This window comes from Topomyia yanbarensis, chromosome 2, assembly GCF_030247195.1.
Source record: "Topomyia yanbarensis strain Yona2022 chromosome 2, ASM3024719v1, whole genome shotgun sequence".
Classification (NCBI taxonomy): Eukaryota; Metazoa; Arthropoda; class Insecta; order Diptera; family Culicidae; genus Topomyia; species Topomyia yanbarensis.
In genome coordinates this window covers 174,852,941-174,868,371 of record NC_080671.1, presented here as the reverse complement: position 1 = coordinate 174,868,371, position 15,431 = coordinate 174,852,941, and the positions used below count along the sequence as shown (strand labels likewise).

The 15,431-nt window shown below is 41.7% G+C and overlaps 1 protein-coding gene across 2 annotated transcripts; it reads right to left on the bottom strand.

Annotated features, from left to right (window-relative positions):
- Positions 1 to 1,910: 1,910 nt before the first annotated feature.
- Positions 1,911 to 13,957, bottom strand: LOC131682186 (ethanolaminephosphotransferase 1). Of its 2 annotated transcripts, none has more exons than XM_058963482.1 (6): positions 13,454 to 13,957; positions 11,649 to 11,717; positions 4,023 to 4,475; positions 3,616 to 3,951; positions 3,383 to 3,559; positions 1,911 to 3,307 (listed from the first exon to the last, which is right to left on the bottom strand). In XM_058963482.1, exons 1-6 carry the CDS (start codon positions 13,529 to 13,531, stop codon positions 3,236 to 3,238), a joined length of 1,185 nt encoding a protein of 394 aa, XP_058819465.1. In that variant the 5' UTR covers positions 13,532 to 13,957; the 3' UTR covers positions 1,911 to 3,235. The 2 variants fall into 2 exon arrangements, with proteins under 2 accessions (XP_058819465.1, XP_058819466.1); XM_058963483.1 differs by having other exon boundaries at positions 4,023 to 4,417; positions 13,454 to 13,491.
- Positions 13,958 to 15,431: the final 1,474 nt, after the last annotated feature.

The window sequence follows — 15,431 nt, the reverse complement described above, 5'->3', positions numbered from 1 at the left end:
TAGGGGTCCGCGGACCCCAGGTTGAGAATCACTGCTGTATTGTATTCCAAGAAGAAATCTTCGCGATTATGTGCGGGGTACAATCGGCCCTTCAACATAGCTTGTCTGGCAAGGTTACAAACTATTGCTCCGATAGACAGGCTGCAGTCAAGGCTTTTATCTCAGACAAATCACGGTCCAAACTAGTGATCGCGTGCCGAACCCAAATCGATGAACTAAGTACTGTCAACACTATCTTGTTAACATTGTCTGGGTGCCGGGACATTCCGGTATTACTGAAAATGAATGGGCTAACTAATTGGCCAGGGCAGGTGCAACGACTGACTTTGTTGGTCCTGAGTCCGCCCTACCAATTTCGGCAAGTTGGGTAAGAGAAAAAAATACGCACCTGAACTTCGTCCGAGCACCACAATAGATGGAGAAATCTACAAACGTGTCACCAAACAAAAGCGTTTCTAGAACAACTATGCCCAGTGATTTCGAAAAATCTCCTACATTTTTCGAAACTTCACTGCGACATTCTGATTAGGGCTTTAACCAGCCACTGCAAACTCAATTATCACATGGCAATTTTTCAGCATGCTGAGTCATTTTCATGTGATCTTTGTGAATCCAACTATAGGAAACTCATATCATTAGATATGCAATTGCCCAGCAATAGTGCAAACGCGATTTCGAGTTTTCGGACGTCCTTACATAGACGACACCATGTTTGGACGACTGAAACTCAGAGTTATACGAAAGTTTCTTATCCAATGTGGTAAAGAGATTTAGGCTTACTCGCAGGCAATTTAAAATATGTGTGAGTTTAACTTACCAGCTCTTTGTTTTTGTGGTATTCGACGGTGTAGTCACCGATTTGAGTTTGTCGGGTGTGGGTCTACTGAAGCACTGGACGGGAGAAAATGGTGTGTCCCTTCACAAACAAATGGTGGACGGGACAAATGTTGTATCGGAAGACTTTCATCTGAATTGTGTTGCGTTTAATTACGTCTTCTTCAATAAAGATCGTCTGCCTGATCGCCTTTCACCCCGAAAAAATCATTATACATTCTTGGCTCAGAAATAGTGTGACTTTGGCGGGATTCCTTGTATAGGGTTAAATTTTTCTCTTGAGGAAGCCGAAGCAAACAGCTAAGCAACCTGGTCTTAGAAATTTGAAATCAAACAAGGAGTTTGCAGCGCATCAAGGAACACCAAAACACTCATGTGATATTTCAACCAGTGTTTTACCCTGGCGCAGGACTGATTGAAAAAAGTTTGCGCAGCGGTAGCTTTGTGATATTGTGGAACTCTTCCTGATATTGAGGAGACTTCAATTCTCACGGTACGACATGTTTTCTCGATGATAATTTATTTAACCTACTCCACATTTTTTGCTACAGCTTGAAAAGGTTGCCTCATTGACTGCTCATGACCACAATTCCTGCCTGGAGACAGCACTCCTATCCGGATTTATTATATAACGCTGATCAAGATCTCAGCGCCCCCCTCCCTAATAATAATGCCGTCCATCTTACCGCACTTGCAAATGGATAAAGTTCCACTGTTTGTCAATGTACACGAACGATCTCCAGCTGTCCGGGCGCCCCGTAATAGTTGTGTGCAATGGTGTTGATATGACACTAGGTGACGTTCCTCGCCTAAATCGAACTGGTGACGTTCCTCGCCTAAATCGAATGCGGTTCATCAGCCAACACTACCAACTACACATCTCAAAAAAATCACTTTAAAGCAATGCCAAAACGTAGATTTGGTCTCCTGTCTGGGAGAAGACAAAAATACTTACTAAACGAAATTTTGTTCGTAATAGAACTCACAATTACTATCGCGAAATTACACCCTCATTTTAGACCAATCAAAAGGCTTTCTTCCAAACTCTACATACATCAAATAGATAAATCGTTTGATATCGTTCTTTCAATTGTTCACTTGATAATATACAAAAATTGCCTCTTACAGCACAACATAATTAAACGACTTAATTCACAACTAAAAGGATAACGTACCTACAAAATACTAGTTGTGGGTCATTTTCATCCATTCGTGCGCGATCAAATAGAGTAGAGGGATAGAAACGCATGAGTACACGGGCGTTGGTGCTACACGTATATCAGTAGGTATTATAAGCTAGAATGAAATTTCACAAGAGACCAGATATCGACATATATGGCAACATAAACATGTTTCAGTGCTGTAATGCCTATGTCAAAAGTTCACTACTTTAAACAATAACTAACTTGAGGCATACTTACGCAACTGTATGCCATTATACGCATATTTGTACCATGTTCTATACAAATTCCGATATACATGGGCCAATTATCCGTAGAACAGCACTGTATGTCAATCCCTGCATTAACTGTTAGAATATCTTATTTACGGAAGTATTATTTATCATTTGTATTATTTTTTAGACGGTAACATGCTTATATACATTGTATAGTTCAGTTAAAGTTATTCAAACACACGAAAAAGATTTTGTTCCTAAGCTGCTTCTTTTGCATCACAGTTGTTAGCCTCTCGCTATCGTCACGTTAGTTTGCTTTCTTCGTGATATATATATATATATATATATATATATATATAGCTTGAATAACTGGACATAGGACTAGTGTAATAATAGATGAAATAAAGAATACTAGAATGGCACAAAGAAATAAAATGAATTATATGCTTCAAACTACGGCAGACTTCTTGAATAGCAATCCAATTTGCAAAATACTCACAATGATATCGCTATTCTACACGTGTACTTTATTGCCATGATGTTAAATATCGACAATTCAAGTTAACAAGTGTTCCTATTTAATGCTGTTCTGCTAGAAATGTTTCTTGTTCGTTGCTGCTGTACTTATTTATGCTGTTCGTCTTATTTGTTATTCTTTGGAGCATTTGTCTTACGTTTGGACAACCGAATATTATATTTATATGAAAATCTTATAATCTCCGATAAGAGTCAACTGGCACTAAAATCATTCGAGAGTTGTGAGGATTAAAACGGAATAGCTGGTTTCAGAAAGGAGGATACTGAGTTTATTCTGAAACGTGAGATAACTAATCGGCTAAAATAAATTATTACGGCAATATAAGGGTGGTCTCTTTGTATATGCGTCCTATCTAAAACAAATACTTTTTTCTTTATACAATTGTGATGTCTAAGCTGATTCTACCAATGCACTTTAATACGAGTCGTATACCATGGGATGCAACTCCTTGTTTATCGGTTTAGACTCTACTGTTCAATTTCTTTCGCTTTGGTTACTTTGAAGCATGTCCTATTGAAATGTTCACACATTTGCTGAACCTTTGGATGGAAGAGAAGAAAAAAAGGTTAGACACCTAACAAAGAACCAAAGAGCTTGTTAACCCCATTTCTTACCACAACCGTTCCGTAATGCCAGTGTGCAAGAGAAGAACCGACGACAAGGATATAGAGAAGCGGACGTTCAATAGCAGGCATCACAATGCTCATCAGAAGCGAAACGCACAGCACACCGGTCATCCAATTAAAAGTTTCACTAATCGTGTTGGACATCTGAGAGACAATCAGTCGACACTGGAGAAAAAATAGTGCTATGAGTATATGCTGCAAAACATCAAACAAAGACATACGCTTATATTACTGAAGATGGTTCCACTTAGAATGTAAACCGCTCGAGGGTCCTTGTTCATAATATCATTCGGAGATATGAACACCCACAGCAGGGACACAAACATGAACGTGCCGTACGTAAACAGTGGCCGCAGGGCTTCTTTAAGAGAACGCATTTTACCGGTACGATCCTTGTAAGAGTGGTACATATTGTACACAACCATAGGCAGATTTGACATTGCGCTGACGTGTAAGCAGAGTTCCATCATTTGACCAGCTGAAACACCTCCAGGCAATTCCGTCTTCCACATTTGAAACCCGTACATCCACGTCGCTAGATACATCAGCACGGAACCCTTCAATAGGCGATATTAAAATAAGTACAATTCGTGAATGTTGGATTTATTATTTATTAAAATTCACTTACCCACATTCCTAAATCGTACCCCCACGGTAGATACAAAACTCCCGTGTTGTACTTTTCCCAGTGTGAAAGATAAAAATTGAAGAAGATCGTCCACATAATGTAGTACATCCGAATCGGGGGTACCGATAATTCTCCTCGACCAAAAATGCTGTACAAGCAGCCTGGGATGAAAAACGCCGAATACGAATCCAGCCCATGATCGAACAGCTCTCCCAGCGGACCAGACAAACCTATCCGACGGGCCTGTTTACCGTCGATTCCATCCAGCGTGTACGCGAGAAAGATATTGATGGCTGCTACTACCCAGAACCAATTGGGTATCGGTTTGGTTCCAGGCAATTCTGTGCTAGCCCAGAAACCCCAATCGTACCACGAGAGCATCACAAAATTTACCACTGTGAAGAGAAATCCAGCGAATGTCATCAAATTTGGTGCGACCCATTTTGGAAAGTACTAGGAAGAAATAGGGGAAAAAATGAAATTTAGAACACAGTGATTACAATTGACCGTTCGCATCGAAGGTGTTACGTCTCATTTAAGGACATTATACATGCGAGCCACAACATAGCTCCTACGCTACACACCCCTCTCCCCTGCCTAACCATATATCTGACATGAGCAAACATAAAAATACGTTTTTCAACACACTAACCTTGCTGGTGTGCCACGAAACTGCTACTTAAGGAAGCTAGAATATTTTCCTATACAATCAATCCGAGTTTTTGACGGAATGCCATCTGTAGCTCCTATTTTGTGCGAAAATATCACCCCTCTTCACTTGGGGTTTCTTTTCGAAACACTCTTCTTCTCGTTTTCATTGCACTTTTTCAAATGCACTTTTTTCACACACCACTGCAAAAACACTCGCGAAACTTCAATCGTTTACTAACAAAACTTCAAATTTTCCGCCAATGTGCAGATGACCAAAGGAAAATGTTCGGAAACTCTCATTTGTGCATTTGAATTTTCACTTCAGATTTCAGTTTTTCCTAATGTAAACAAGCGAGTTGGTGCCTAGCAACGTGGCTTCCACATATCTTCACCTTAATGTTCTGTTACAAAATGTTTCAAAGCAGGAAACTGCGCGCGTTTCTTAGTGCAAAATCTAGGATTACAGGTTCTTTTACGCGGTTTTTTGCGCCGTATTTTTCTTCGCCATTTTTTACGCGGATTTTTAAATTTAAGCGGTTTTTTTTTACGCGGTTTTGTTAAATTTATTTTTATTAATTCAGTTTGCATTTACGCAGACTGTTCAGTTTGCATTTACGCAGACTGTATCGCCCGCGTAAAAACCTGACTGTATTTACCAATTTGTGTATGGTATTGCTCTAAACAACTTTACAAAGGACCGCGCAAATTTAAAAAATAAACTGTTTTAATCCATTGTGCCTATTTTATTTCTCCAAACTATGAAAACTATGACACTACGACTGGTTATGTTCAATATAATTGTGAAAATGTCTATTTTATTCATAGTACACTTTGCACCTACGCACAATGGCGCGTCGACGGTGAAGCACTTGAAACAAAAAATATCCTACTGAATTAGCCTAATCAGTCATTAGTGCAATGTTGCCTTCCTGATAACTAATTTTGTCATGCGAGGGTGGACTGAGGAGAGTGAAAACTCCACGAACGAATCACTCTCCAGCTTAATTTAGTATGCATTGTGATATAGTGGTGATATAAAGATGATGGGGTTGTGAGGGGAGGAGGGGGGGGGTGGGTTATGAGGGATGGATGGAGTGGTGATCTGAGGGGTGATCTAGGTGGAGTTTGAAGGGGAGGAGTGATTTGTGAGAAGGGATAACCCCTCGCCGTACACTCCTAGCCACGCCTCGGTAATGATCGAGAAACCTTATCAGTCAAAACAAAATTGTCCGGGATTATGTTGACGAATTTCAGAGTGATTGCATAATCTTTCTATATGAGGAAGCCAAAAAAATGCCAAAAGCCAAGTCAATTCTTGTCATTTTTTTTTTCGAGTTTACATCAAAACTCGACGGTTTATGCATTTTAAAGACTTTTGGCACCAAACATTAAAATTCGATTTTTAATTTTTTCTTTACCGCACACCCCCCCCCCCCCCCTCACTTTGAAAATTATTCAGTTCCTGCTTCTATGAACTCAGGAACCGTCGTGGCCAACGCTAAAGCGACTTTGGTTTGTCATTCGTGATCTAGACTAGCAAATCCCATTGCACACATTTTAAAAAGTTTTGCATCATTTTGATATCAAAGTGGTACCAGTTTATATGGGAAATTTCTGTGTGACCACACTCTTAATCAGGTAACTCCGAAACCGGAAATCAGATCGACGCAAAATTCATTAGCAGCCGATGGTAAGGTCGCGCCTTTCATTTGAGACTAAGCTTGGGCAAATCGGTCCAGCCATCTCTGAGACAAAAGAGACATTTTTGACACATATGTACATGCATACATACACATACACACACAGAGGGGGCAGCAGGGACAGGAGGAACAGCAGTCTAAGGGCTTGACGAAGAACAACTGGATGTACCGGTGGCTATCCGTATTTGTAAATCTTATGAAGGAACTCAAATGGCAGCGATTCGACTTCCGGTGGCCGCTGCCAACAAGCTGGCGGAGACCGATAAGATAAAAGTCGGATGGTCAAGATGCTCGCTGAGAGTCACTCCGCAAGTTTCCAAGCAGATGGAGCGATGCTTCAGATGCTTTGACCTCGGACGCTTGGCGAGGAACTGCAAGGACCCGGACAGGTCTGCACTGTGTAGAAAATGCGGAGAGCAGGGGCACGTTGCTAGAGACTGCACGAAGCATCCAAGGTTCATGATCTGCAAACCAGAGGACGGATGGCTTCAAATGCCCTGCGCACATAAAGGTGAAGGCAGGCCAATGATGATGGAGACAACCCAGCTTAATCTTAATCATTGCGACATTGCACAGCAACTGTTGTGGCAGTCTACAACAGAAACGAAGTGCGACGTTGCAACAAGTAACTGGGTGATGGATAGCGCAGGGATGGGTGCAATACATATAATGGGCGGTTTCCCTGTCCAAGAGGTGGTGGATAACACACACGGAGGCTTCGTTATCGCCATGACCAACACTATATTTTTTTTGTAGCTGCTATGCTCCCCAGAGATGGACACCAGAGCAGTACAATCGGATGCTGGACGCACTAACCGACTCGCTAGTCGAACGAACGCCGGTTGTTATGGGGTAGCAGGCTAACCAATGTAAGAGGTTACTGGTTGTTGGAAGCCTTGACGAACCTGGATGTGAGACTGTGCAACGAATATTCCGCTCCCACATTCCGTAAAGACGGTCGAGAATCCATCATCGACAAAACATTTTGCAGCCCTTCGCTGATGGATAACATGAATTGGCGAGTTAATAAGCAGTACACACATAGTGACCACCAAGCGATCCACTACACCATGGGTCGGCAAAACACCAAGAGTGAGGACTGGCGAGCGAAAGTGAAAAATAAAGGACTTCGACAAGGGCCTTTTTGTAGAAGCGCTTCGTGCTGACAGCGTCATCCCAATTCCAAGTGCCGATGAGCTGTCGGAAACAGTAGCGAGGGCATGTGATGTAACAATGCCAAGACAAATGGAGCCGAGGAACGACCGGCGTACTTGTGGAACGATAGGCTCAGCATAATCCGGGCTGCCTGCCTAAAAGCCAGCAGATGCATCAGAGAGCAAGATCTGAGGCAGTCAGAGAAGAGTGTAAGATAACATTCCGGGCGGCCAGGGCCACTTTTAAACGCGAGATAGTGCTAAGCAAGTCCATCTGCTACAATGAGCTGTGCAGAGAAGTAGACGCCAACCCCTGGGGCAATGCTTACCGTGTCGTTATGGCCAGGGTCAAGGGTCCAATGACTCCAGTCGAGATGTGCGCCGACAACCTGAAATTTATCGTGGAGGGTCTTTTCCGAAGCACGACCCAACCGCAAGGCCGCCTACACCGTACGTTGGTGCAAATGGTGGTAATGCTGGTGACAATCGAGTATCCAACGAGCTCCTTATTGTGGCAAAAGGGCTGAAAATGAAGAAAGCTCCCGGACCTGATGTTATCCCCAACGTGGCATTTCCGGACATGTTCAGGTTAGTCCTACAGAAATGCCTGGATGATGGCTATTTCTCGGCTGGATGGAAGATGGTGTTGCTGCCAAAACCAGGAAAACCACCAGGAGATCCAGCATCGTATCGGCCTATATATCTGCGGGATACTCTTAGTAACAGGCTGAAGACCTACGCTGAAAGTGAGAACGGACTATCGCAGAGGCAGTTTGGGTTACGGAAAGGGATATTGACAGTGGACGCCATACGCAGTCATCGCGAGCGCGGAGAAAGCATTGAAGAAAGAGAAGGGGTTATCGCTAATGCGCCGTGGTAACGATATACGTGAAGCTGGGGGGCTATCGCTGTAGCGCTGCACAGAATACGGATTCCGGACTGTCTATGTTAGGTTTTGAAAAGCTGCAGAACCGAGTACTGGTCTACGAAACGAAGATGGGACAGAGGTCGATTAGGGTCACGGTAGGAGTACCTCAGGGCTCCATATTCGGTCCAACGCTCTGGAATATAATGTACAACGGAGTGTTAAAACTGGAACTGCCCAGGGGAGTTGAGATCATCTTTGCTTTGCAGATGATGTTGTCCTGACGATAACCGGCGAGATCCTTGAGGAGGTGGAGATGTCGACGGCAGAGACAATAGGTATCGTGGAAACCTGGATGGCTGACGTCAAATTGCAGCTGGCTCACCACAAGACCGAGGTAGTGGTGGTCAGCAACTATAAAAAAATCCAGCGGGTCGAGATCAGCCTCGGGGGACAATCCATCCACGTAATCGTCCGTCGACGATCGGTTAAATTACGAAATGCACGTAATGGAAGGAGACTGCTTCGAACAGACTCGTTGGCTAAGTAGCAGTAAGAGTGGGACAACGCTGAGAAAGGAAGGTGGACCCACCGACTCGCCCCAAATGTATCTGCTTGGGTACATAGGAAACATGGAGAGGTGAGCTTCCATTTGACGCAGTTTTTGTCCGGGCACGAATGCTTCCGGAAGTACCTGCATCGGTTTGGAAATACTTCGTCATCCCTTTGCCCGGAGTGTGTGGAGACACCGGAACACCTGGTATTTGAATGCCCTAGGCTCGAAGAAGTTTGTAGGAGTATGCTTGGTGTGACAGTGGACAATATCGTCGAAGAGATGTGCCACGACGAGCATATCTGGGACGCTGGTAACAGAGTGGTTACGAGCATACTCACCGAGCTGCAGAGGAAGTGGCAAATGGACCAACAAAGTAGTGCCATTGACTAGAATACCGCCGGAAAACCACAAATCGGGTTTCGGGGGAAATTCCGCCGCCTGGGACCAGTTGAGTAGTACGCGACATAGCACCGGGCTTGGGTCGTCGGGGCGCCAGTAAACCGGACGTCAGGTTTCACCGGAATCGTCGGACCGACCTCGACACCTTACCGGGTAGCTCGTGAGTACGCTAGATCTACCGCCGGGGATTAGACCGAGTAGACGTGTCGAATAGCTAGCAGTGGGTCGTTGGGGCACCAGTGAACCGGAAACTACGCTCCACCCGGAATTCCTGGACAGACCTCAGCACATACTGGCTGGCTCGTTGAGCAGGCTAGGTCCACCGCCGGGGACTAGATCGAGTAGGCGGAGCGGGGGGCAAAATGGCTCACATAAAGGTACATCGGTATCGGGAGCAATCTACTGCCTGTTAATTCACGGTTGGCTAGATTCGCCGCCGTGAACTACCCGACAGAGTCGTGACGAAAAGGTGATCTAATTGGCTCACGATACAAACAGCGGTACTGAAAGAAATTCCGTTGCCGGGGAGCTCTCAGTCGGAGTAGGATAATATCCGGGTTGATCTCGGGAGCTGAATGGCTTAAGGAAGCGGGTATCGGTGTCGGGGGAAACTATCGGTCGGAGTAGGGTGAGTTCACCGTTGGGGACTAACCAAGTAGATCGTGATAAGGCCGGAAGCTGAATGACTCATGGAAACATGAGCTAAATGGCTCAAGAAATCAGCACCTAAACGGCTCACGGGGACTAGAGTAAAACGGCGACGTAATATATGTAGACAAGAAGCGAGAGAAGAGTCGAGAGTTAAATTAAAGCTCATAGGTCGAGTCACTCCATGAACCAAGTGAGGCTCCGATATAGAGCAGAAGAAAGAGGAGCGACGAAAGCACAACGATCGAAGTAATATCTTGTCGTAGTTCCGTAGGGAAGAAGGGCGTAAAAAGTAAGGATTGTTTTTAGTGGTTATGCGCGAACGTGAATCGTGAGTCCACTGCCAGTACACTACATGCCAGGCTTTTGAAGCTTTTTAAACCTTACTATAAAAAACATGCACATTCAGATACACACACATATAGACTTTTTCCGATCTCGACGAACTGAGTCGAATGAGACTTGGCAGTCGGCCCTCTGGGTCGGAATTAGATTGACGAGTTTCAGAGCGATTCCATAACCTTTCTATATGAGAAAGACAACAACATCGTAAAAAGTTATAATAGAAAAACTGGTATTGAGGGATTTATCGCAAATGACGCTACAGAACTGGAAAGCCTTACTGTTGTAGAGCGTATTTGCGATAAGTTTGGTAATGGCAAGCATCTAGCTAAATTATTTGGAAAAATAAATTTTCTATGTCACTTTTAGGGGCATTAATTATTCAACGATTTCTTTCAAAAGATGAGTCTTTTTTTTCGAGTTATCCTACTGAAGCTGTAGAGCTAATATAATATTGACCACATAATAATAATTTAATATATATGCGGTCGTAGGGATTTCACGACTGCGTGTATCATCGCGAAAGGCTCGAGCGTTTGTACGTCAACATGTTCGATCGCGTAGGCGTTTGAATGTCGCGTGTGCTGGCGTGTATGTAACTTCGCGTGTATAAATTCGATTTTATGACCGTGTCCCTTCGCATTTTCGTGTACGTTTTTGGTTGATCGGATCGGATCGTGAATCTGATAATTAATTGTCGATGTACGATTTAGATACTAAAAGAGTGTTCCATCATATAATTAGAGTTGTCGATCATGTCGCCATGGAGCGTGTTGTCTAGCGAATATAATCATTTTTTATTGGTCCAATTAAAGACATGAGTGCTAGATGCGAGAGTAAAGACGCGTCTGATTCATGGTCGTGCGAGCGGTGGGTTAATGCTTGAGACCGCTTTGTAAATTTATGGTTGCTAAAATGTTCCCTTTACCGGGGTGTTTTCAAGTTGGCGAGATCGCGGGCTGGATGTGTGGATGATTGCAATTGAATGTTTGCGTTTGTGACCAGGTTTGTGTTATCGCGAAGGCCAGGAGCGTCCGCGGTTAAACATGATGATGAGTTATTTTCTACCAACGACCATGCGGTAGACATGGGTAGAACGCCTATCTCCTACCAGCAAATGGCAAGGGATTCTTCACATTTCTTTTCGATCATGTCCATATATGAGCCTGCCTAGTCTTAGCTTTCCATTCTATGTTTATAACTGATTCGCTCTAGTATAGCTATCCGTCTTTTAATTTCGTTGCTCTCGTTTCTCTTAGTGTTAAATTAACACCGTTTCGACGAAATAGGATTAACTGAAAAATTACTCACCTCCACAAGCCAGTTCCAAAATGGGTGCATCAGGTAAATACTGAGAGGTGAGGTATCTCGAGCGCTGTACTGAAATGAAATTTACACAATACATTAACTATCTAAATAAGTGAATTTACAAAACATTGAATAGCATGGAATGAAATATATAACATAATTTCGAGAAAATGAAGTAATGTGGAAGAAATCCAAAACATCATAGCTCTGTTAAGTTCTCGCTCGAGCATTTCATTATATTTTCATATCATTTAATTCGAACACTATATCTATTACCTCGACTTGCAAAATTAGAATAATTTGTAATTTTATTTTGTACGAAAGTCTGTTAGTGTACAATGTATAGTAGGACAAGAAAGAGTAGTTTTGATTAGAGTTTACATTAGGAGCGAATGAAATTTTCTCTAAACGCTTCGCTTGAACTAAAATTATAATTATTAGTTTTGATGATAGTTTGAGAGATAAAAATTCATCTGCTCAACAAATAAAACTGGTTTACTGGATTGCAATGAAGCATTCGAATTGCAAATACCAACCAAAACACAGTTATGGCTATCAATCACATTAAAAAATTCCTGCTAGGATTTTGACCCATAGTCAACCCTAACTTTTGTATCATTATTTAATCGATATTTGTTGATTTGATTCGCTATTTCTCCTTTTTATTCTTCTATTGGCAAACAGTAGTAAACAGGAGCATTTTATTTTGCTTGCTCCGAAGAAACTGGTTGCCAAAAAAGCAAGTACACACATAATGATAGCCATGATCTAAATCAATATTCCGATGCCTTACTTCAATCCAGCTCATCACCACGACCTAATTGTTTAAGTTGGGTAATTAAAAGCTGTAGTTCTGCTGAGTAATATTCATGCGATCAGCATAATATATAATATACTTATATGTAACACATATCAACGCTTTTTTGTGAAAAGGGCGATACTTACAAATGTAAACATAAGGCTTTTTTCATACATGCGAATGAGGGCTTTAAAACGCAACAAATTAACCTAAAAATTGGGATTCTACGATATTGCTTTCTTAAGCTACAGCAAAAAATACATCGGGCGAAACTGTATTTTTGTTTGTTTATTTAAAGTTTCGCCCTCCACGCTCCATGCAAACAAGAAGGGCGATACTTATTTTGCTAGCAGTTCAGAGGCGAAACTGTTTTTTCGAATTTTTTTTGGATAATCAAGCTGATACCAGCTGTAAATAGTAACAATGATCGCTCTTGAAAAAACCCGGACGAAATCGGTGGTGTAATACGGTAGTTATTGTAAAAAAACATAAGGGCGATACTTCAATGCTGATAGGTGGGACCGAAAAAGTAAACAATCGCCAAAGGGGCGATACTATCATTTTGTCGATTTAAATAGCAAAAACAAATTTTAATTTAATAATTTCAAATACTTTATGCAGTTTTGGGTTTCGATCACTGAATCATGCAATCTAGGGTGTAAAAAACATAATAGTTCTTAAATAGGAAATAAAACCAAGCCTTGAAATATTCACTGTTGATTTTCTGTGAATGGTGTCACTGCTAGTATCGCCCTTTTCAAAAAAAAGCGTTGATATAGTGAGTAGTAAGTCACATATTACAAAGTACAAACGAAACCAGCAACTGCATAAAATCAAACATTACCATATGCCCAAATTTCTGCTACCATCTGAAACATTACATGCACCGGCATATTCCACCCATATAATATCAATATTACATAATAATGCGCCAGTTATATCTGTCTCGTTATAAAATCAATCACTAAATCGAATCATTACTTATTTTATCGCTTTGAAGCCTACCTACCTTATAACTATCAAATCCGGCAAGATGTTGCTTGGTTAAATAGCCATTATCGTCCGTGTTACTTGATGCTTTCGTCATTTTATCCTAGACTTGTTTAGCTTTTCAATGGCAGAATTATAACACTGCTATTCACCAGAATCGAAGCCTGTAAATAGTCCTGCTAGTTTACTAGAAGGAGCCACCGTCAAGAATGCTGAATTAAATACGATCGACGGTGACGGGCAGGTAAGGTTTGATTGGGGAGTAGGTTTAGGTTAACACCACTGATTACTCCAATATTTTACTAGATTTACGCTTCACATAGAACTCCATGTGTCACTCGCGTGGCGACGGTGAACAGCAACGGCTCCAAAGCACCTGGATTGGTTTTGCAAGCGCACGTCCTCACAATTTATCCGGATTGTTTCCGGAAAAAATCACCAGATGTATGCTCACAAAATACAAACACATTCAATACTTTTCTACCGTCGACGGTATGACTGTTGGCTTTGCGGCTTGACTGTTTGTGAGTTTGTGTGCGTGTTCAAATCAATGACAACACAGGGTGACTATTTGACGTGTAACGTCAAATAACAAATCTCGACAAACATGTCAAATGGTCCTAAGTGCAAATGAGAGCCTCTCTTTGTTTACTTTCTCTTTCGATTATTACGATTATCTTAAAACTTTTCAATATTGTTTCAGGATATATCGAAAAACTCTTATGTCGACTAGCTTAATCTGCTAAGAGTTAAGTAACAAACGTATAAACTGCCGAGTTATTAGCGAAACAGAAAGTAAACAAAGAGAAACTGTCATTTGCACTTAGGACCATTTGACATGTTTGGCTAGAAATGTGTCAAAATTTTCCCCATCGGGCCATCATACTCAATGAGTATATATAGGTGTGGCAGAACACACGATTTACTAGTATTGGCAACCAAAAATATGTAAACAATCCAGAAGTACATCGGGTCGACGTCATAGCGTTCACACGATTCAATGGGAGCGGAACGAACGGTATGACGAAAGCAAGTCGATTTATTCTGTGATCACTTACACCATTCATGTAAGATTCATCTTACGAATACCAAAGAGCCCTCTTCTCCATACCTGTATATACTTATTGCATCATACTTGCAAATTTAATCACTTCAATTTGATGTGATTACTCACTTTGGGCCGATTCCTTTACGCTTAACTTTTAATCTAGGTTGACCTATACGTTTAAACCTGGGGCGACATTATGGAACTATTTCGAATGGACTTTTTCATACAAGCTTGCATACAATAAACCTTTCGTTTCGAGATGCGTAATGCACCCCCCGGCTTAAGCATTAAGCGAGGGTAAAGAAATCGGCCCTTTAATATCTAATTTGCGCTTGTCAACATTTATTACGTGATTCCTATAAAGCACATCTTATACTACGTTCACACTGCAGAATTAAAACCTAGGGGCAGATCACTTGTGATGCATTTTTAAAAATCAGCGAAATTAAATGCATTTATTTCCATCAAAATAAAAATTCATAATGTATTTTGCGTTGCGTGCAATGTTTTTGCGTTGCGTGCAATGTTGTTTGCGTTGCGTGTAAGACGTCAAAACCCTACAGAAAAACTAGCCCTACATTTAACAAAACGTCGAACAAAGTGGATCAGTGTAGGATGTTTGTTAAACAAACTTTTCTGCGAGGCAGTGCAAAGCTGATGCAAAAATGAAAATTAAATGCATTTTTTTCAATTTGATGCAAATTTTTTATACAATCTTAGAGTGATCTGCCCCTAGGTTAAAACACGTTTTAATAATTAGCAACAAGAAAAATGTCATCAAGATAGCGTTAAAACACGCTTTAACTCGTAGTGTGAACGTAGTATTACAATCATGTAGAAGCTATGTGAATAGCGCATAACCTTTGGTACTTAGCTTACGTCAATCTCATGTGTGAAAAAATCGAACAAGAAATGGCCAACAACTTGCTGGTTGAGTTCAAATTTCTGG

Coding starts and splice junctions, on each gene's coding strand:
- LOC131682186 (XM_058963482.1), bottom strand. CDS start 13,531: ATGACGAAAGCATCAAGTAACACGGACGATAATGGCTATTTAACCAAG. Junction 11,718..13,453: donor CCGGATTTGATAGTTATAAG/GTAGGTAGGCTT, acceptor ATTTCATTTCAG/TACAGCGCTCGAGATACCTC. Junction 3,308..3,382: donor GGCATTACGGAACGGTTGTG/GTAAGAAATGGG, acceptor TTCCATCCAAAG/GTTCAGCAAATGTGTGAACA.